At 36.7% G+C, this 22783-nt stretch overlaps 2 protein-coding genes across 2 annotated transcripts; one reads left to right on the plus strand and one right to left on the minus strand.

Moving 5' to 3' along the window:
• Nucleotides 1–439: 439 nt before the first annotated feature.
• Nucleotides 440–3257, minus strand: LOC112008871 (2-methylene-furan-3-one reductase). Its single transcript, XM_024041232.2, is given in 4 exon segments — nt 440–937; nt 1628–2114; nt 2743–2813; nt 2816–3257. Coding segments are annotated over 4 exon segments (1011 nt in total). The 5' UTR covers nt 2916–3257; the 3' UTR covers nt 440–584.
• Nucleotides 3258–13305: 10048 nt separating this feature from the next.
• Nucleotides 13306–22680, plus strand: LOC112008890 (uncharacterized). Its single transcript, XM_065776883.1, is given in 14 exon segments — nt 13306–13386; nt 13389–13648; nt 15501–15592; nt 15707–15726; nt 16072–16276; nt 16377–16472; nt 16556–16671; nt 16789–16869; nt 18538–18661; nt 18902–18951; nt 19619–19709; nt 21046–21081; nt 21198–21295; nt 22301–22680. Coding segments are annotated over 14 exon segments (1467 nt in total). The 3' UTR covers nt 22418–22680.
• The last annotated feature ends 103 nt before the right edge of the window (nt 22681–22783 follow it).

Genomic DNA, 22783 nt, shown 5'->3' on the forward strand with positions numbered 1-22783 from the left:
TATAGTTTTTATCATAACCGTTTTGTCTCTCTCTCTCTCAACATATTTTTTCAACCAATTTGTCCATTATATCATTTTCAACCGCTAGCAATTGTTTATTGATTATGCTACATATGATCATGACTCATAACCCATAGGATAACTCTTCATTAACAGTTTTTGGCCTCACTCAGCTCACTATATAAAATTGACAAATTCATTCTACATGTTGTCTATTCTAAAATTTTCATGTCCAAGTTGTTCTCTAAAAAATTTTCTGGTATAAAAATTACCTTTGAAACAACACCAAAAGTAACATATATAACAAAACCAGCTTAAAAGTTCTCTCATCTAGACATAGATTTCAACAATATTTGTCAAACATGAAAGGGGGCATAAAATACTGTAGCAGTAGCTCATTACATTTGAGAAGTTCATGACAAAAGATCAGCCAGAGAAGTGAGAAATGTAAGCTTTTTATTTATCTCATCAGAACATCTGAAGTATACTGCAGAGGTAGAATAGTTTTTTTAGAACATGGTATGACATGCTAAACCTGCCCTTGTAAATTCATATATATTACTCGGAACTATCAGGTGCACAACTCAGGAAACATAAATTTTCTTAAGATCCATTTCAGATGTTACATTGTTCTTGCTTTCAGATGGAATAGAGGAGGGAAGATGCTGTGAAGGGAAGGGAGAGATGACAACTTTTCCTCTTGCTCTTCCAGTTTCCAGATACCGAAAAGCTTCAATTACATCGCCAAAATTATAAGGGCCAGTTGGATCAATCACAGCCTTAAGCTTTCCACTCTCCAAATATGGCCTAAGCTTCTCTAAGTTTTCACCAGAAACTGTCAAGCTTGAATAAACAGCTCTTGGATTAGTCGAAGGCCATGTTATGTCAACAATTGGCGCATCATCCTTAGCTACTAAAAAAGAATTCTTGCTGTCACCTGAAAATCAAAATTTTAATGAAAAATGAGGACCAATTGAATAGTGATAATCTAACAGATAAGCATGCTTAATAGGGTAAATCAGATTCTTGGTTCAATCCCAAAATCTAGTAAAAATAACCATGTTACTAACCTTCGTCAAGCTAACAGTGGCATGATGAAACACTTTCCTTACAAAGCCTACCAGATAATAAGGAATACTAAATCTCACTTCAAAGCACTGAATTAAAACTTTGCTTTAGAAGAGAAGTATTAACAGCTACCAATGAGCTTTAAGCTAAATGACACCCCCATGCTCCATAAGGATTGGGGGGTGGTTGGGGAAATCATGGATTCAAATTTCAAGTCGCAGTGATCAATCAAACAAAAAAATACACTGAAATTGAGTACGTGCACTGCAACCAGTTTTTTAATCACAAGGAAGACAGAAAATGTAAAAAAGGATGAGGCTGTCAGCTCTAATTTTCTTATATTGTTTTCTCCAAAAAAGCAAAGCACTTGTAATGGTTTAAAGTAGTAACAGTACAGCAATCATGCTTTCACATATACAGATTATTAGCCTCATAACAAGGGTCAATAAATTTTAAGATCTATTCAACAAATCAAGGTGCTAATATGAAAAGAGAGCTACCATAAAGCACTTCCCTAGGGTGGAAATTCTAAGTAAAATAATTCATGTGAGAAATTTACCAATTGTATCATAGACAAAATCATATTTCTCGTTGATGTCTTCATTTCTAGTCTTTGTGTAGTCTACAACTTTATCAGCACCCAACTTTTTAACAAATTCCACCTTTGGGGTACTAGATGTAGCCACAATATAAGAAGCTCCATACAAGTGCTTGGCTAGTTGAACAACCAAAGTTCCAACACCACCTGCTCCACCTACTACAAAAATCGATTGCCCCTCTTTAAAACCTGCAGTTTTGAAACCTTCTATCGCAGTCTGAACTGCTAAAGGCAAGCTGGCAGCTTCCTCAAATGAAAGCTTTTTTGGTTTTCTTGCAATCAAACTCTCTTCCACAACTATTAACTCTGCCAGAGTTCCAAGCTGCTTTAAATTTTCTTCTGCATTAAAATCTTGGATGTTTCCATAAATCTCATCACCTATATCAAATTTAGTAACACTGCTGCCTTTTTTTAGCACTACACCAGCCATGTCACAGCCAGGGACCACCTGCACGAATACTAAGATAAATGATATATCTTAAGATCTTGCTGGTTCAAATTTAATTACTAACCTGCTAGAGAGTAGGGGCCAGGAGTTATTTTTTTGCATGTTTATATGTTTTTCAGCAGCATTAGTACAAAGATCTTTAAATTTCTCAAAGGTATCAGCATATAATACGTAAAAGATTATTTGCAAGCCACAAATATGCAACAATTTTTCAGCTTAAATTAATAACTTATCCTTATTCAACATGAATTTATTGTCTATTGTTCTTTACCTAGTCTTTCCTGCCTGCTTCAAATTATTTTCACTACCTCACCCCCCCCCCCCAATATTTTTTCTCTGTTAATCTTAAATGACAAAGTTTTTCTTTCACATCCTGTATCTTAAAATAGTAACCAACTCATATTTACAGTAGAGTCCAAAGGAGTCCTATGATATAGCAAGACAATATAAAGCAATTCAAACCAAGAACTTAACAAATCAGAACTGTTGCTTAGAAAAGAAAAGAAAGAAAAAAGCACATTCCCACCCCCACCCCCTACCCCCCCCCCCCCCCCCCTGAGCGCAGTGTGCTGGGTGGCCACTTAGTATAAATTTACTCCTTTTTTTGGCACTTTTGGTTCCTACTCACAGGAAAGTCAGAAGGAGAGATTGGTATCTGCCGCCTCTTGGAATCGATAGGATTCAAAGCAGCAGCTCGAATTGGACAAGTAGTTGGTTATGCAGGGGAGTTGGAATAGGGAAGTCTCCCAGCTTGAGGACTTCCTTGGGACCATTCTCCTCGTAAAGCCAAGCTTTCTGCATATTTCAATACAGATATCTCTTGTCCTCTCCAATTTAGACAGCTAGGAGATACTTTCAATTACTAGATTTAAGGCAGAGCTAAACTGATCAGCTTGAGCCTTATGAGGATAGGGAGAGTAAAATTAAGTTATGGAAGGAAATAACTGAAAATAGTGATTGTACTATCCATGAAAAAGAGATGCTGTGATTAAATGAGTGGATACAAGTGAAGATGATGAAATATCTTATATGCTATATGATTGACGTAGTGATTTTTTCTTCTATAATTGGGTAATGGCTCCAATGATGAGACCAAAAGAAATCTATTGACTGTAATGAATATTAGAGGTACAGATTATGTTGTTCTCGTTTTTGTGTATGAGACGAATGCAAAAAGATTGTGTGGCATGGCGAGCAATGTATTGTGCACATCGATCCAATAGTAGGCATGGGCTCAATTGCTACTTGATAAAAATTGATGTTGATACCTTATCTATCTGAAGTGATTAGGGTTCAAAGCATGTGATAGATAGATAAGATCGTATTAGTTTCACCTTGAAGGATGCTCAATCAAGAAGTGGCCCACAAATTTATTGCTCCAGACTTCAAGTTGTAGGTATCCCGGGATATGGTGAAACCTATCTAATTTTTCAAAGCTATGGCCTTCTCTAATGATGTTCTATTCATTTCACCAAAACAATACTCAAGTTTATACTCCAATCTGAAATAGCACCCCTCCGTATTTCTATTAACTTTTGGCATGCACTTACAGCTTCTTATGTCAACAAAAGAATAGGCAAAACTAGGATCCACCATTTTGGGGTTTCAAAACATTCAATTTATCACATATAATTGCTGAGATAACCTGGCACTCATACCTTAGGTTTACAAACACTGAAATTTTGAGCAATCCCCAGAAAAAAGATAACCTAAAATTAATGGTTCAAACTTGAGATTGGTGGTTTGTGCTATAGAAATTAAGAGAATCATTATTTGGAAATTGACCTCCAATCCGTTCTCTTAGCTACAAAAATCTTCAATAATTAAGGTAGTAATAATAATTGAAGGTTTATATATATACTGGATTGAAGAATATTTGTACAAAGAAGAACTCGCAGCAATAATTATATGATAGAGACAAAATGACTACTAATAATGTTACCAATGTGAAGGTTGTGACCACTTTCTGTATCATCCATTCCAATGAGGGGGATCCAGATATATATTTGTGTCCATATAGTACAAGTCACTGTATCATGATGAACATGAAATCCACATGTATGTAACCGGGCTTCTCTTTTTTTTTTTTTTTTGATGGGAAATACTAAAAACTTTATTAAACCAAAGAAGAAAAGGTTACATCTTGAATCAGAGCTTGATTAAGGAAACACGGCTCCTCCTCTAACCAAACTGAAAAATCATCTATACCAAAGATCCATATAGTACAAGTCACTGTATCATGATGAACATGAAATCCACATGTATGTAAACGGGCTTCTTTTTTTTTTTCTTTTTATGGGAAATACTAAAAACTTTATTAAACCAAAGAAGAAAAGGTTACATCTTGAAGCAGAGCTTGATTAAGGAAACACAGTTCCTCCTCTAACCAAACTGAAAAATCATCTATACCAAAGGCATGTTTAGCTAATAAATGGGCTAGCCTATTGCCTTGCTTATGGATATGTGAAAACACAACCTGTCTAAACTCTTGAGAAACAAACAAAGAGCTAGAAATAATAGCAGCCACAGATGATGGTGGCGGAAAAAGATCCTTCAAAGCATTGATCACCAAAAGGGAGTCACCTTCAAGAATAAACTCTTGTACACTAAGATCTTTAGCAAATTGCAAACCCACCTCCACTGCTTTCGCCTCAATCTCCACTGCTTTTTGGGGGGTTAAAATCTTCTTGCTAAGGGCTCCAATAACATTACCTTCCTCATCCCGAATCAAAGCACCCACACCTGCAGCCCTCTGATCAGCAAAAACAGCCTCATCGATGTTAAGCTTGAACATTCCTCTCGGTGGTGGCTTCCAAACCTTAGGCTGAACGTCCCTTCGCTGCTTCGGCACCGCTATGCATTCCTGGTATTCAGCCAAATATTCCAACACATCAAACCCTATTCTTGTAGCAGATTTCATCACTCCCCCATTCCTTCATCCATTCCTATTCGACCATATAGCCTACGCAACCATAACTACTTTTTCAACCAATGCCGAGTCCCACTCTGCTTCAACCACTCCGAACCATAGCAAATCCATGAACAAAGAGAAATGTATGGATGACTGAATACTGAACAATTTTAAACTATCCCAAACCTCACGTGCTCAGCTACACTCCCAAAACAGATGACAAGAGCTTTCCAAACCCGAATTACACAGCTTACACACTCCATCATTCAATACTTTCCGACACACCAAATTTTCTTTGGTGGGTAGTGTGTCTCGACAAGCTCGCCATGCAAAATGGCATACCTTATAAGAGATGTTAAGCTGCCATAACCCTTTCCAGAAACTCCTCAACCTACTATCATCAAAAGCAACCCCAGCCGAGCCTTCAGAGGTGAGCTCAATAGCCACTCTGTAGGTGCTTCTAACACTGAATTTTCCGTTATTTTTAAGAGCCCAGACCTGCCTGTCCTCGGGAAGTTTTGAACTCAATGCAATACTACATATGTCATCAACTTCATATGGGAGAAAGATGCTCTGAATCAAATCAGTCTTCCATATGCCAAGAGTTGGATCAATAAGCTCACACACCCGAGCCTCCAAAGGAAGACCAACCGGAGGAGATACGATCTTGTATGTTGAGGGGTTAAGGGTCCATTTATCCGTCCAAATCCGGATACTTTGACCATTGCCTACCTGCCATCTCATTCCTTTTTTGACAACGTTCTGTCCCGCCATGATACTTCGCCACGCATACGATAGATTAGCTCCTAAACCAGCTTGTAGAAAGTCACTCCTAAGGAAATACTTCGCCTTAAATACAGGATAGAACAATGAGTCTCCTCCCATTTGTAATCTCCATCTCTACTTAGCTAAGAAGGCAAGATTAAATTGTTTTAGCTGTTTAAACCCCAACCCCCCTTAAGCTTTAGGAGTGCAGAGTTTATCCCAACTAATCCAAGCCATCTTCCTTTCATTTCTTTGTTGCCCCTACCAAAAATTCCTCATAAGACTAGTCATCTCATCACAGAGTTTATCCGGGATCTTGAAATAACTCATGGCATACGTAGGAATTGCACGTGCCACTGCTTTGATCAGAATCTCCTTACCTACTTTTAAGAGTAGTTTTTCCTTCCAATCCACCAACTTCTTTTCCAGCTTTTCTTTAATCCCCTTGAAAGAGTTCTTCCTATTCTTCCCCACGAGAGATGGTAGGCCCAGATAATTTTCATGTTGTTTAATAACTTGTGCCCCAAACATGTTCTTGATTTCTTCCTAAATCTCAATGGCTATATTACTACTGAAATAAAGCGAAGCCTTCACCCGATTTAATTGTTGTCCTGATGCATCTTCATAGACTTTCAAAATTCTCTGAAGGGACTCCCACTCTTCAATAAAAGCTTTGCAAAAAATAAAACTATCATCAGCAAAGAATAGGTGTGAAAGACAAGGACCATTCCTACAAACAAAGATACCTTTCATAGATCCATCATTAACAGCTTTCTTAATTAAAGCAGATAAACCCACCATTCCACTCTATCATAAGCTTTGCTCATGTCTAGCTTCAAAGCCATCTCCCCTTTACTCCCTGATTTCTTTTGATTAATGTGATGCATAGTTTCAAAAGCAACTAAAATGTTATCAGTGATAAGTCTACCATTAACAAAGCACTTTGAGTATCACTGATTATAGCAAGAAGGATTTTCTTTAGTCTATTAACAAGGGTCTTGGCAGCTATTTTATACACCACATTACATAAACTGATCAGTCTAAATTCTATAACTTTCTGTGGTTTATTAATCTTAGGCACTAAGACAATCTGAGTATTATTAAAATGAGGAGGAATAATACCAAGATTAAGAAAATCAAGGACAAATTTGGTGACTACATTACCCACAGTAGGCCAAAAATGCTGGTAGAATAGTGGGGGCATTCCATCAGGTTCAGGTGCCTTGAGAGGATACATTTGCTTCAATGCTTTGTGTACTTCATTCAGTTGGAACTCCTTTATCAGCTGCTCATTCATCTGCTGAGATACTTTTGGTTGGACTGCTTCCAAGAGTTCATTGAAATCTGTGGGGTTTGATGAGGAAAAGAGCTTTGAATAATACTTTACAAACACCCTCTCAATTTCGTCCTCCTCTTCCTACCAAACTTCATCAAAATCAATAATCCCTTCAATCAAGTTTTTCTGAATCCTTGAAGAAGCTTTAGAATGGAAAAAACCTGCGTTTCGATCCCCTTCTTTAAACCAATCAACCCGAGATCTTTGCTTCCACATGGCTGCCTCCTTCTCCAACCAACAATTAAGCTCCACCCTAGTCTCCCTTAAATGTTTAATGACCTTCAAATTAGTTGGTTGAACCTCCAAAAGCTTCTGAAGCCAAGCAATCTATTTTCCCACATGCCTAAACTCAGTCCGGTTCCACTTTTCTATTTTTTTTTTTTTTTTTTTTGCATGAATTCAAGCATGGCAGCAAAGGATGTGAATTGGCTACCACCAAACCTTCATTCCAAGCTTCAGTCACTACTTCTTCACACTTGGATTCTTTCAACCACATAGATTCAAATCTAAAAGATTTTTTAGACTTGCCTCGTTTCTTGGTAACCTTAAGCTGAAGCAACAATGGATTGTGATCTGAAGTTGAAGAAGACTTATGGATCAACTTTGCCGAGGGAAACAAAGAAGCCCAACCCGGACCCACTAAAGCCCTATCCAACCTCTCCCTAATTTGAAACCCATCACTTCTTTGGAAAAGCCAAGTAAATTTTGGCCCAATAAAACCAACCTCCTGCAACCCACAAGAATTTATCACACTATTAAACCTTGCTATCTGTTGCTTAGGTCTAGGAGCACCACCCTCTTTTTCAGAGTCCAACCGAATCTCATTGAAATCACCAATAACCACCCAAGGCAAAGGAGACACAGTAGAGGGAGAATGGAGAAGCTGCCATGACTCCACCTTTCTAGAAGTCTCTAGATTACCATAAAACCCTATCAAACGCCATCTAGCAGAATTGTTACCCTCATCAATAATACTATCAATATGGGACACCGAAAAACCCAATACTTCCACCTTAATCCCAGACTGCCAAAATAAAGCCAACCCCCCACTTGAACCATTACTCAGAACAATATGGCTTTCCTGAAACCCACATCTTCCTCTAACCACCTTCAACCAATCAATATCGGACTTTGTTTCCATTAAGAAAACAAAATTGAGCTTCTCTATCCTAATGACCTTCTGCAAGGTACTAACTGTCTGAGGGTTTCCAAGCCCTCAACAGTTCCAGCTTAATAGACTCATTGGGCTCGACAAGGTTGCTTAGCAACCTCCGCCGCTCCTAAGTGTGTAGCAAAAAGAGAGCCTAAAGCTTTAGCTTCCTCCTCCAATTTCAACTTCTTTTCTTTCCCAATCATCTCATTCTCCACCTTATCCTCCATGACATTTTTCCTTTTAGAACTCACTTCGTTCTCACTCATAATTTGATCCTCATTATCCGCGAGTCTAGTTGTCAGTCTAGTCCAACATCCCTTCCTCACTTCTCTGTTTTAAGCCAAAACATGACCCTCCTTCCCATCATTAACCACTGCCCCTTCACCCTTGTCTTTTGGCTTCTTCAAGCCTTTATTCTTGTTTTTTGTTTCAGACCAGCCTATTTTGAAACCAATGTCTTCCACTCCTGAAACATTGCCACTATAGTCATTCAATCCTTCCTCCACTAAGGCCTATACCGGTGTGTCACATAAGGTTAATTCTTGTTACATACTTGGTACATGTACACACAATGTGTAACTATTACATGGTTAGAGCATCAACATTAGTGGCGCCAAAAATTTAGCAATTTGACACTACAAAAAATTACTTTATCTATCTTACCACCTTATTTTACAAAAGGTCCAACATCAATGGTTTTATTTTAGCATTTAACACAATAAAATAATATAAACAACATAATAAAATAATATATCTACTACAATAAACAATAACTAAACCACCATGCAAATATATATATATATATATATATATATATTTATATGGCTCCACTAATGCAGCCCACTTATGCTATATTTTGATGGTAAATTCAGCATTTTAGCAAAATGCCTCCACTAATACTAATGCTCTTAGCCCTCGTAACTTAAACACCTTGGGAGAAAATTATGCATTGTTCAAAAAACTTAAATTGTTAGGAAAGAGGAGTGAATTGTTTCAACAAAAAGAAAACAAGCATTGATTCTCAAAAAAAGCCTCCATGAACTACACATTTATAGCTATATTTCGGGGTAACGTGCAGAATAACTGTGAGAAAGAGTTGTATATGGTTAGTTAGGCAACGCTTGAAACTATAAGGGAAACTAGACATCTCGAGTTTTAGAAACTCGAGATTCATATTTGAAAATGCCACAAAGATCTCGAGTTTTCGAAACTCGAGTTCCATGCAAAAAAATTTTTAGTTTTCTCGCTCCTATAGTGGCATTTTTAAGTCCTATAGTGGCATTTTTAAGTCCTATAGTGACGTTTTAAAGTCCTATAGCGGCGTTTTCCTGCAAAAAAAAAAAATTGTAAGTCCCATGCTAGGTTCAGGAAGCCCTATAGTGGCATTTTTAAGCTCTATAGTGACATTTTATAGCCCTATAGCGACGTTTTCCTGCAAAATTTTTTCTAAGTGTCATACAGTGAGCCCTATAGCTCTATAGTGACGTTTTTAAGTCCCTATAGCGGCGTTTTTCGGAACTCGAGTCTTTAAAACTTGATTTTTACTTGAATTTTTCCGCCTCGGAGCAATCCGCTTACAAAGCGAGACTTAAAAACTCGAGTTTTATCATGGAACTCGAGTTTTAGACACTCAAGACGCTACTTTTCAACATTGTTTTGAAACGTGACAACTATCTAAATTTTTTTATATTTATTGTTAAATGGAAATAAAATCCACTATATTTCTAAATAGAGTTGTTTACATTCTTATATAATCTGACATCAGCAACATGTTGCAAAAAACTACTCATAAGTCATAACACAGGTCACCAACTTCCCTTTCATCAAGCACATGTTCAAAACAACGTCCCAAATCCTTTTAATAATAAAAATATTAAAAAAAAAAGAAAAAGAAAAAAGAAAAACAACATAGAATGAATAAATGATCCGAAGCATCAACATGCACATCACAACACAACACATCCTCTTTCAAAGCCCAAGTGGCCGTGCCCTACATTTGGTAGTGAACTTGTCGTTGAGATCAACGAACCAGCTTACACATGCATTCTTAATTAGGTACACTTTTTGAGAACCACACCAACTGCTTCCACCGCCTAACCAAAGGCTTCTTGTCATGGATTGTACGCCAACTTCAAGTGTATCTGCCAGTATACTTTTTATTTGCGCAACCACGGTCGCCTTGTTCTCCGCCACTTCTGCCACCGACGACGACTCCATGGCCTTGCCCAAATTTCTGATGGAATTGTATTCTCAACGTCAAAGAAGCTGCTGCAAGTGTTCTCTTTTGCTTTGTTCTTCAGTGGACGGTCGCCGAGTTTAGTTGTGGGTTTGGACTTTGGAATGGTTAAGGAATTAGGTTTTGCTTGTATTTAATTGAAGGTTTTTGCTTTTTCGTGAAGTAAAAGCAATGTATTTTTTTGGGTTTTTTTTTTTTTTTAATAATTGGTATGGTTGATAATTATAAATTATAATAATGAAAAATAAATTTGAATATTAGAAATAGCAGGAGGTGACACAAGTTATTAAATGATGTATTTATATCTTTTTTGAATAAAAAAAATAAAGTCAAAAGGTGTAAAAGACACAACCGCAGTGAATTGATGTGGTGCAAGCCAATAAACTATTAACAAATGTATTTTTTTATTCAAAAAAACAAATGTAATTTTTTTTTAATCGCATTACAAGTTACAAGGACAAAATTGCTAAATACTTTGTTTGGACAAACTAAGTAGCGTTTTATCCTATTTTTTAAACTAATTAGAGAAATGTTCTTCTTTTGAAAATCGATTTTCTAAAAATCGAGTAAGGCCTTATAGCGGCGTTTTAAGGAGCCTATAGTGACGTTTTTAGGACCTATAGTGGCGTTTTGTAACTCGACTTATATGAAATCGAGTTATAAGCAAAAAAAAATTAAAAAAATTGCCTATAACTCGATTTAATGAAGGTCGAGTTACAAAACGTCACTATATGTCCTGAAAATGTCACTATAAGTCCTTAAAAACACCGCTATAGGGCTCCAGATTTTTTTTTTCTTTTATAACTCGATTTTGAAAAAATCGAGTTTCAAAAGATGGACATTTCCTTAATTAGTTTCAAAAATAGAGCAAAATGTTGCTTAATTTGCCCAAACAGGGCATTTAGTAATTTTGTCCCAAGTTACAACTCATAATGGAATATTTATTATTCTTTAATATATCTAAACCTTCAGTCCTCTTTAACAAGATAGAATGTTAGAACCACAACCAATTCCACAATAATCTAATGTGGCTAACTGTGAGTGGTAAAAAAAATAACAATAAATTTATATGAAAATAACAAGCAATCAACATAGTTTGTCACATAAAATAGTTAAGTAATGAGTATAAAACTAGTTGTAGTCCTAATTTATTCGGGAGACTCCAAGCTCGTCCGAGATGAAAACTCTTGTAGCATTGGTTGTCTTGAAAGTAGCGATATGATCAAAGGGATCACGTGTTCCATCATACGAGTCCAGAGAAGGCATTTTAAACTTAGGCGGCAGGGGATGCCCATTGGATGGAAGCAGAAAAAGGGGAGTCTGTTCGGTGGACAAATCCTCTATAGGATTTGCCCTTCTCATGTTCCTTCATCTCATCCATAACTTTTCTCATCTGATCCATTTCTTCTCCAGATGTGGCACCCTTCGCGAAGTGGTGCCTCTTGATTGAATCTCGGGCTCAGGATTTTTCGACTCTGAGACTGTCCCTCAACTTGTCCTTCTCGTCGGTGCCTTTCTATCTCCCTAGTCAATTCTTGGTTTTGGCGGTCAATTCCGCATCTGCGGCCGCCATGGACTGTATGTGTTGGATGGAAGGCGTCTGCGTGGCAGGCGCTGATTGGTGATTTCGCTGGGGATGGCTTGAAGCATCTCTGCTTCCCTGATGGCCTGGGCTTGTAGCCTCGACCTAGTCCGAACCATTCAACCTTTTTTCTCAGAAAGTTCAATTGCAAAACAATTCACTTCCCACAGACGGCGCCAAACTGATAGTGGATAAAATCAGTTTGGTTGAACACTTCGGCTTCGATGGCTACAACGTTTGCAAAGGCCTGAAAAAGAAGAAAGAATCAAAGGAATGACGGGGTGGACCGGTCCAATATCCTCCGATGGTTAAGTTAGTGCCTTCCCTCCTAGAAATCTAACTGTAATGTAGGATCTCAGAATATCGTACCTTTACATAATTCAGACCGGTCCTTATATAGGGTACTTTAGGGCAGTTATTTGGGTTCAATAACTTCCCCAGATTTGTGGAATCCGGATGTAACTTCTTTAACGGTCATAACCGCTGCTAGATTACATACTTGGAGAAATTGACGGGATAAGCACCGGTTGATGAACCATTTCAAAACCTGCTAAGTATCGTGTGGTCGTCCATGTGCAATGCTTATGGACGACCCTTTGTCATGCTGTTATCTGGTCGTCCATGAGACTCATCCGTGGACGACCCTTTTGGCTTGATTACGGGATCTACCCAATTGGTCTACCTCTCAGGGAAGAGAGGTCGGACGAATAGGAGATGGCCTAGTTGTTTGGCAAACTGCATGTCATGGACGACCCAACTGGACGAATAGGAGATGGCTTTTTCACTACCCATCATTACTAACATTTAATATTTCCCGTATGTAGCACGAATTCGATTCCACGAAGAAATATTAAATTTTCATTAATTTATTCTCCAAAAAAAAAAAAAACCCATTTATTTAACTTAATATTCCCATAAGCAGCGCCAAATATATTTACACCTCCAAATTCCACAATCTCGCTTTCGTGATTAATAAAAGTGAAAAAAAAAAAAAAACAGTAATTCAAAATTTGTTGTTGATCTCAAAAATTCGCTTTTTGATTTTTCCAGAGCCAAGCTTGAAGCACTCCGTCGGAAATCATCTCTCGGGAAAAAAAAAATGGTGAGAACCTCTCTCTCTCTCTCTCTCTCTGGCTCGCTTTATCTTTACCTTTGCCTTTTGAATTTTGACTTGATCACATAAATTTCCCCTTTTTTGTGTTTCAGACATGAGCTTCCTGAAGGGACTCATCGACGCTTTTGATTCAATCTTTAGCTCCCCAGCCTACGATTCCAACCCAACCCAAACCCAAACCCTATCCATCCCAATTCTTCTTCTTCTTCTTCTTCTTCTTCTTCTTCTTCTTCTTCATCAACCATGGAAGGCGTGTCGAACGAGCGCGTCGCACACAAGCTCAAGGGTTACCACGACTTGGCAACGGAAGAGATCGCCAAGGCCGTTAGAGCCGAAGAGTGGGGCTTAGTCGACGATGCTATTCTTCACTACAAGAACGCCCAGAGAATACTCCTCGAAGCTAGTTCCACTCCTGCTCCTTCATATATTACCTCAAGGTAATTCTATTCCCCCCCCCCCTTTTATTTTGGGTTTGCATTCTNCCTCACCAAAATCTTTGTCATTTTCCCCCTTAACCAACCACTCTCCCATGCCATTTTCTTCCCACTTTATCTCCCTTATTTTCCATCCCTAATTTTCAACCCAACTAAATGCACTCTTAATGAAACACTTATTCTCAAAAATAAAAATAAAAAGTGAGGATCAATTTTTTTTTTTTTTTAAGAGAGGTAGAGAAACCTTCTCTCTCTCTCTCTCTCTCTCTCTTTAATTAAAAGAAGAGAGGTTGGAAACATGGTTTTATACGTTGTCTAATCGAATGCCAGCATTAGAACAGTGTATTGGGGAAAAAAAGACAGACGTACGGTATCAGTTAAACTAAAATGCTCAAAAACAGAGAAACATTAATAAAAAAATCGCCGTTGCGCGGGATCGAACCCGGGTCACCGCGTGACAGGCCCCCCCCTTTTTTTGGGTTTGCATTCTGTTTGGCTGCTGAGAAAGTTGTACATTGTGTTTTGTTTTTGGCTATATAAACTTTAAGTAATTGGTGTTTTTTGTACTCTCTTTTAACCGTGAATTTGTTCGGCAATTGCTTGAACAGACTGTAGCTTGATGGGAGTTTTCTGAGCTTGGCATTTAGCTCTGGTGTCTAATACTTTAGGAAAAATGATATGGGCATTCATATTTTGTTCTATAAATTTAGTCTAAGATGGCCTCACTTAGCAAACCCGTGTATTTGGTTAATTCTGGTGGCAAACCCATGTATAATGGGGCTAAAATGTAGATTTTAGAAAGGTCTGGGAGATTTTTTTTGCAATAGAAGAATTGAGAGGTTTTCAGGTTAGCAGTCTAATGGTACAAAGAATGGGTTTTATATGCAATGGAGAGATTGGAAAGCATTAAAAACATCCTTTCACATTCGTCGTCAGATTGGAAAGAGATCTTGTGCATCTTTAGGGTTTGTTATAGAAAATCATAGTCGTCTTAAGATCTCTCTGATCTGATTGGTCGAGGAAAATTTAATTAGATGTGAATTTTAAGTGTTTCTATCTGGATTGTGAAACATCTTAGTTTATTTCTTTAATGATCTCTTGATAAAATCGGGTTGCGGCATTTTTTCAGCAATTGGAAAGGGGAGTGGACATTCTCTATGTATCAAAGAGATTTAGGATATTGTTGGGTCTATTTATTAACTCTTTTCTTGCAAGTTGAAATTTACAAATCTTGTTAAAGTTATCTCACATCGAAGGAAGTTCATATCTGAGTGTTAGATAGTACTTCCAATACTAGTGCTCCTTTTCCTTCTATAAATGAAATCTTTTGTATAACTCTTTATCTTGGAACATTTTCTTCTTCTTCTTTTAAAACATTTTTCCTTTCCTTTCTTTTCTTTTGAAAGTGGATTAGGGGCTAGTTTAAATGATTCGGATTTCACATAATTCTATACTACTAGTGCACACATCCATTACCAACTTAGCAATTGATCCTCTATAGTGAAAGTGAAGTGTTAACCAAACAGATTTCATGAATGTACATTTTTTGTAATTACTTAGGTTACCAAAATAAGTAAATTGTTGATATTGAAGTTGTTCCCAATGCTTTACATGACTCTAGTGGAGTTGTAAATATGAATTTTGGATTTAACTCTTCCTTTTTTCTTTGCCTTATTTTCAATTATGTTTACTCTAAAAGGGTAGCTCAGACAATTGGGGGCCACGCCTTATGAAGCCAGTCACTAGTTCGAATCTCTCCCTCCCCTCGGGGTCAAAACTTACTTATTAAATATGTGTGTGTGGGGGGGGTAGTTATTCTTTATTTGTATTATTTAAATAGATGGTTTTGTAACAGTGAACAAGAGAAGGTGAAATCTTATCGTCAAAAAATATCAAAATGGCAGGGTCATGTGTCAGAAAGATTACAAGCTTTAAGTAGGCGTGCAGGTTCGTTTCTCATACTGTTACGACTGATCATGCATTGTTTTTTTAAGTTGATATGGATTTATAGAGAGCTCTTATACTTCTTCCTCTCTCTTTTCTGCCCCCTTCTTGTTTCAGGTGGCACATCGACAAGCAAGGTATTTGTTCTTGTTGAATTATAAAAGTAGATTTTTATTTTAGTTTATATTTTCCACTTGAAGCATGATTATGCTTTTTTTGGTAAGTAGGTGTATTTTTAGTTGAATTTTTTCCACTTAATCCTGTCTTGATTTTATTTAATTGGAAATGTGTTTGGACAATGTTCTTCACCTTTCATTTTTACTATTCTTCAAGTCCTTAATACTTATAAACTAGCCTCGCTGTTTTTTTTGTTTCCTTTTAAAAGAACATCAATGATGATTACACACCCATTTTTCTTTTCTTTTCTTTTTTAAATAAAATAATCTTGATTATGACCTAGATGCTTTTCTTTTTTATTTCAGAGCCCTGCACTGAATCCTAGAAAGGATGTTTTGCAAAAATCTTCCTCTTTTAGTACAAACAGCCCAAGTATGAGGAATCAGACAGATAAAGTTGTAAGCTCTAAACCTACAAAAGACGCTAACTCTGGTTATGAAGACAAATTGGTTGAAATGATAAATACTACAATAGTGGATAGAAGTCCGTCCGTTAAATGGGAAGATGTTGGTATGAAATTATTAGTGCTCTGTTTTTCTCATTTTCTGTTTCCTTCGGTAGTCATGTAGCTCATTAAATAACAAAGTTACTTATTTGAGTTTGTTTGCAGCTGGTCTTGAGAAGGCAAAGCAAGCTTTAATGGAGATGGTAATCTTGCCAACTAAAAGAAGAGACTTATTTACTGGTCTTCGGAGGCCAGCTAGAGGTAATGACACAATTCTTTGGAATACTTTTACATACAGACCAGTGACACTCATTAGTTAATGAGAAAAAATCTGATGTTATTAGGTTTGCTTCTCTTTGGTCCACCCGGTAATGGGAAGACCATGCTTGCCAAAGCAGTCGCTTCAGAGTCAGAGGCAACATTTTTTAATGTCTCTGCATCTTCCTTGACATCAAAATGGGTGTGTCTCTGCCCTTGATTTATTGATTTGTTTTAAAGATCATGATGTCTATGGTTCTTCTTTTAGTTATTGTCCTTATTGGAGAGGGTCTTATAAGTTTTATTTACATTGAAATAGGTGGGGGAGGCTGAAAAGCTTGTACGGGCTCTGTTCATGGTTGCTAAATCCAGACAGCCATCTGTAATTTTCATGGATGAAGTATGCTATCCTTTCTGCAAACTACATTGTGAGGGTCTTAGAGTCCCCATACTTGGTTTTCCTTGAAGTATGCTATTCCTTTATGCTTAAGTAGATTGTGTAGTTCATGAAGGAACATTGAGTACATAAATTTTGCATTGCATTGCTGTTCCTATGGCACTTTTCAGATTCATATTTGTTTGGAACTTGAGCTGGAACTTGATATACCAATCCTAGTTGGCTGAAATTGATTGTATTGGAGAATGAACAATTATTGCTGTGGCTAGGAGTTGAGTTTCATATTGTTATTTAGGAATCTGAATGATAATCTTGTCTTACATGAATATTTGTGAAGGTCGCAAATTCATATTTTACATGTTAGGGCATTCACAATGGGCTCAACGGAGTTCTAGTTAAGTTTTGCTAGAAAAGCCTTTTTCTATTGTAACTACCAACCATTTTGTTACATTCCCCAATGAACTCTCTATTTTATTCTTTATTCCTTTTTTTTTTTAATCTTTTTATACTCCTTCAATGTCAATTTTTTCTTCCCCTCCATCACCACATTTCCTCATTCAACCCACAGAAATGAAAACAACATCACTCCCAACTGTGAATGCACAAAATAGGCACCAACAGATCCACGGCCAAGCTACCGGAACCCTAAACCCAAGCCCATTAATAAACCCATCTGAACTGAGTCCTAACCCAATCAATGAACCCTGCTGCCAGCTCAGATCGGATCATCGATCCCCCAGCCACCACCACAAACTCAAGTGTCAACGTCAAAGCCAATATGTAAGCTGCAAGATCCACCCATGCATTAGTCTGTCTGGATCTAATCAGTTCCATTGGAAGCCATGTTGCTTGCCATTGCCAAACTATGCCACCACAAGGACCATCATGATGTGTGTCAGTACTGTCTCTTGCCATTACTAACATACTGATCTGCCGTCATGAGACCTCCATTGAACCACTGTCTCACTCATTGGGCCAGCATCAAAGAAGAAGAGTGGAGCAAAGAAAAAATCAGTGTATTGTACTGGAAGAAGGAGAGTCTTGGTTGGGAGGGAATAAAAAAGGATGGCAAAGATTTAGCTTTGCTATTGTAAGTCAACAATTATTGAGTTACTGTAGCAAAGCAAAAATCTGTTGAGTCAGTGGCGAGCTCATTGGAGAAAAAAGTGAGTTTTTTTCATCAAAATTTTGAGAATGGGGTTTGTTGAGCTCATTGTGAATGCTCTTAGGGGCCTATGGGTAGCATTGTTCACTTTGCTTCCCTCGTGTTTTTCTTCTTCTTTTTCTCTCCTAAACATACTCTATAGCCATTGTGAAATGACTATGTTAGAAACTTGTCTTTTTTACCTCAACCATCATTTAGATTTTTACCACCACAACCTCCACCACCATCAGTGCTATGTCCACAGTAACCGCCATCTGCACTATTAGTGTTATTCTTCCTTGTAATTGGGATTTTAAGGTTTGTTGTTTGTTGTTGGGTTCCATTACCTAACTTTGCTTTCATCATATAAACTAGTATAATATCTACTATTATTAAGACTTGTTCTTTGGTTTGCTTATGAAAAAGAGAATGGGATGGGGCTTTAATTGGAATTTTTGTTTATTCCAAATTTGTAACATTTGAAATGGTAATTAATTATTTTTTTTTTTTTGTATGATTGTTAACAGATTGATAGTGTCATGTCAACAAGATTGGCTAATGAAAATGATGCGAGTCGAAGGTTAAAGTCAGAGTTTCTTATACAATTTGATGGGGTGGCCTCTAATAGTAATGATGTAATAATTGTCATTGGTGAGCTCTATATTTAATTCAGTTAGGTTTTGTCTTCACCTTTTGGAGTCAGCTACATGCATCTTTCACAGTGGTGTTGTTTTATAGGCCACATATTTTATTCAATAGTATACCATCATGTCCAACATCCATGAACGTTTCTTTTGATGTCCTTGCTGGATTTGATTTCTATTGATGTAATTTGCATATCTAATGCTTCAGTTTCATTTTCTAATTTTCTCTGCTTTCATGCTCATGCAGGTGCTACTAATAAGCCACAAGAACTGGATGATGCAGTTCTTAGGAGATTGGTTAGTATTTGTCATGAATGTGCTGCAACTCAATTGTTTTGGGAACTTAAATTGTGAAATATGAAGTGCTGAGTTTTTTTTACATTCAAGGATAAATATTCATGTATCATTATTAGTTATATTAATTTTGGTTTGTCTAATATCATGTGGTATTTATACATAGAAATTGCATTGCAATTGGATTTAGCCTTCAATTTGATGCAATAAGAGCTTAGTTACTGTAATAGTAGTTTTCAGTCACTTTCTTCATGCTTCGATGTCCTTGTCCTTTTTGGTGGGAGCAAACTTATAAAAGATGCTAAGCCTTCAGGGCCAGAAAGTACAAGGAGTGGCAAAAGGGTGGGGGGGAAGGAACTTATGAATGTTCGTTTAGTTCAACTTGAAGGCAAATGGAGAGCCTTAGCCCTAGTGTCTAGAGAACTCACCTAGGGTAGTGGCTGGAATATACTAATTGCTCACATTTTTTAAATTTCAAAAAGATTCTAATGTGAAGAAAGATATGACACAACAAACAACTAGAGTAGTATATTAAAATATTGTTTAGCTTTTGTTTTCCTTTTTTCCTTATTGAAAGCTTCATATATTGTTTTTTGGCAGATAATCAGAATTTTTTACTCAATTTTATTTTTGGTAATGTGACTCAGTTTAATGTGAAACCCTGAACCAGGTGAAGCGAATATACATACCTTTACCAGATGAAAATGTTAGGAGACTACTTCTTAAGAACAAACTCAAGGGCCAGGCCTTTTCCTTACCCAGTAAGAATATACTGTATTTTATCTTGAAGCTTGTCTTTTTTAAATGAACAATTCATATTTCTTATCAATATCTTTAAAAAGCTGCTTATGGTTGTACTCTTTTTGTTATTACTTTGAGGCAAAATAAAGTGAACTTGTAGAACTTTTTTTTTTTTTTTTTAAATTCAAATCTGTTTGCATTAAACTACTAGAAAGGTTTTTCTTTTTTCTGGGAGTCCCATGGAAGTGTAGAAAGGAATGTTGCCCAAATTGGCTACACCTTTTAGAGTGGCTAGTAATGAATTTTTATGGGAAGTTTTAATAAGTCCCAGAAAAGATGAAACTCTATTGGAACTATTCTCATTTTTAGCGGTTAAATCATCACCCTCTCTAGATCTAGCTTCTATTGTAGATCTGAAAGGTCAGGTGTGATATTAAGCTAGTTTGGTATAATATTTTGAGATACCTAAAGCATCAAAGTTAATTGGGAGGGATAGAAACAGGAATAAGAAAGTTGTAGGGTTTACTCTCTCCACTATTTGTTGAAAGAAGAAGAAGAAACATCCAAAATAATTAGGAATGATTGAAACAAGAATAAGAAAGTTGTAGGTTTCACTCTCACCTTAATATTATCTCTTATGTACTACCATAATTACAAAAAGTACCCTAGATGCATATTGTTTACTGATGATATTGTAGCCAACAACATGGTAAAAATAGTCCTCTATGTTATTGTTCCCCTTTAGTTCACTGTAGAAAACCTCTGTCAGCACAATATGAAGTTAGTATGGTTATGCTTTGGAAAATATGGAGAGTAAATGAATTTGACACCTGGAGATACACACCTGAATCCATGTTCAGGGATAGACCTATATGGTATATGTATGGATGCATGTATTGATTCATCTACTTGTAGCAGGTGTGCTGGGGTACCGGGCACCAATCAATGAAACAAATTGAATATCTTTTTTTTTTGATAAGTAAAACAAATTGAATATCTGGTCCCATCTGTTTGCAAGTCAAAACATACTTGTCAATGTATATTGTTTCTAAGAGGTCCACTTATAATAATTGAATTTAATGCTAGTGTGATTATAAGCAACAGTTGGCCTCCAAAAGACAGTTAGATTGGCCAGTTCTTTGGTTGAAACAAGTTTTTCAACATAGGTAATTAATTAGACTACTGGATGTTTCTGTTACTGAAACATGGTATCTCATTATATAGCACACAAAAGGAAGTGAATTGTGCAAGCATAGCTTGTGTGACCTGTGCAATGTTGTTAGTGTCCCTTTTAACTGCACTGAATTATGAAGAGTATGATTCAGATGATGATTTGCTTCTCATTATTTTTGACAGATGGAGATATAGAGAGACTTGCCAGAGTGACAGAGGGTAACATAATTATGCCACCTAAGAGACTTGTCGCAAAACAAAATCTCAAACAACATTTGAAAAAAAAAATTGTTCTAGTTCAATTGAAATTACAAATTGTTATTCTTGATGGACAGGATATTCTGGAAGTGACCTACAAGCGTTATGCGAAGAGGCTGCAATGATGCCAATCAGAGAGCTAGGTGCTAACATTCTTACTGTCAAAGCAAATCAGGTAATCTAAACTTGTATATGGTTGTAACCCTAACAGTTGGCCTCCAAAAGACAGTTAGATTGGCCAGTTCTTTGGTTGAAACAAGTTTTTCAACATAGGTAATTAATTAGACTACTGGATGTTTCTGTTACTGAAACATGGTATCTCATTATATAGCACACAAAAGGAAGTGAATTGTGCAAGCATAGCTTGTGTGACCTGTGCAATGTTGTTAGTGTCCCTTTTAACTGCACTGAATTATGAAGAGTATGATTCAGATGATGATTTGCTTCTCATTATTTTTGACAGATGGAGATATAGAGAGACTTGCCAGAGTGACAGAGGGTAACATAATTATGCCACCTAAGAGACTTGTCGCAAAACAAAATCTCAAACAACATTTGAAAAAAAAAATTGTTCTAGTTCAATTGAAATTACAAATTGTTATTCTTGATGGACAGGATATTCTGGAAGTGACCTACAAGCGTTATGCGAAGAGGCTGCAATGATGCCAATCAGAGAGCTAGGTGCTAACATTCTTACTGTCAAAGCAAATCAGGTAATCTAAACTTGTATATGGTTGTAACCCTATTTGTGACCTAGTAACTAATTCTTAAATGGTTCTAGAATTCTCCCTCCGTATTGTCTGAAATTGATTTGGTGGTGTAAACAACTTCCTAATATATGCCAAAAATGAGGGTGCAAGCTGGTATGGAACATGCACTGACCCTTTTAATTGTCCAAGCAGTAGCCCTCTTAGTTGTCCAAGCTGTAAAACTAATGTGGAATTTATTTTCCAGCAACCCTCTTTTTATTTTTTATAACAATTGGTGATATTTTGTTTTACATGGTTTAAGCTTATTAGTGGAGTATGTTTATTAAGTTTGCGTAATTGCTATACATCTGAGTAATTGGATGTGGTTTATTTAAACCTTTCACTTTGACTAGTAAATATTAGGTTGTGTTGCTTTTCTTAAGAAATCATGCTATATGTTCTAATCTTAACTGTTTTTCTTTAAAAATCAGGTAAGGCCACTAAGATATGAAGATTTCCATAAGGCAATGACAGTCATCAGACCCAGCTTAAACAAAAGCAAGTGGGAAGAGCTTGAGCAATGGAATGAAGAGTATGGCTCTAACTGAATTTTTTACATGTTACGATTTTAACAATTCAAAGCAAAGCTGTGTTATAGTGATTCAAACCTACCAGTGAGTGGTAAAAAGGAAAAGGCAAATCCTAGTGGTCTACATTGTGTAAATGTCACTCCTCTCAACCTGAATCTTACTATTGTCGAATGACTTGTATTCTTCTGCACAATTACCAAGACTGGTCTTTATATCTCTAGAAAGTTTAATTGTAAAACAATTTGAATGAAGTTTTATATATGGTTTATGAATTATCATCATTTTGTGGTAAATGGAATCATTAACATTATATTACGCATTGTTAACAAGAGGAACCAGATCAGGAATATATAAATGATTAAGAATAATATAAATATTTAATCT

Source organism: Quercus suber, unplaced genomic scaffold (genome assembly GCF_002906115.3).
Source record: "Quercus suber isolate HL8 unplaced genomic scaffold, Cork oak 2.0 scaffold_144, whole genome shotgun sequence".
Taxonomy (NCBI): Eukaryota; Viridiplantae; Streptophyta; class Magnoliopsida; order Fagales; family Fagaceae; genus Quercus; species Quercus suber.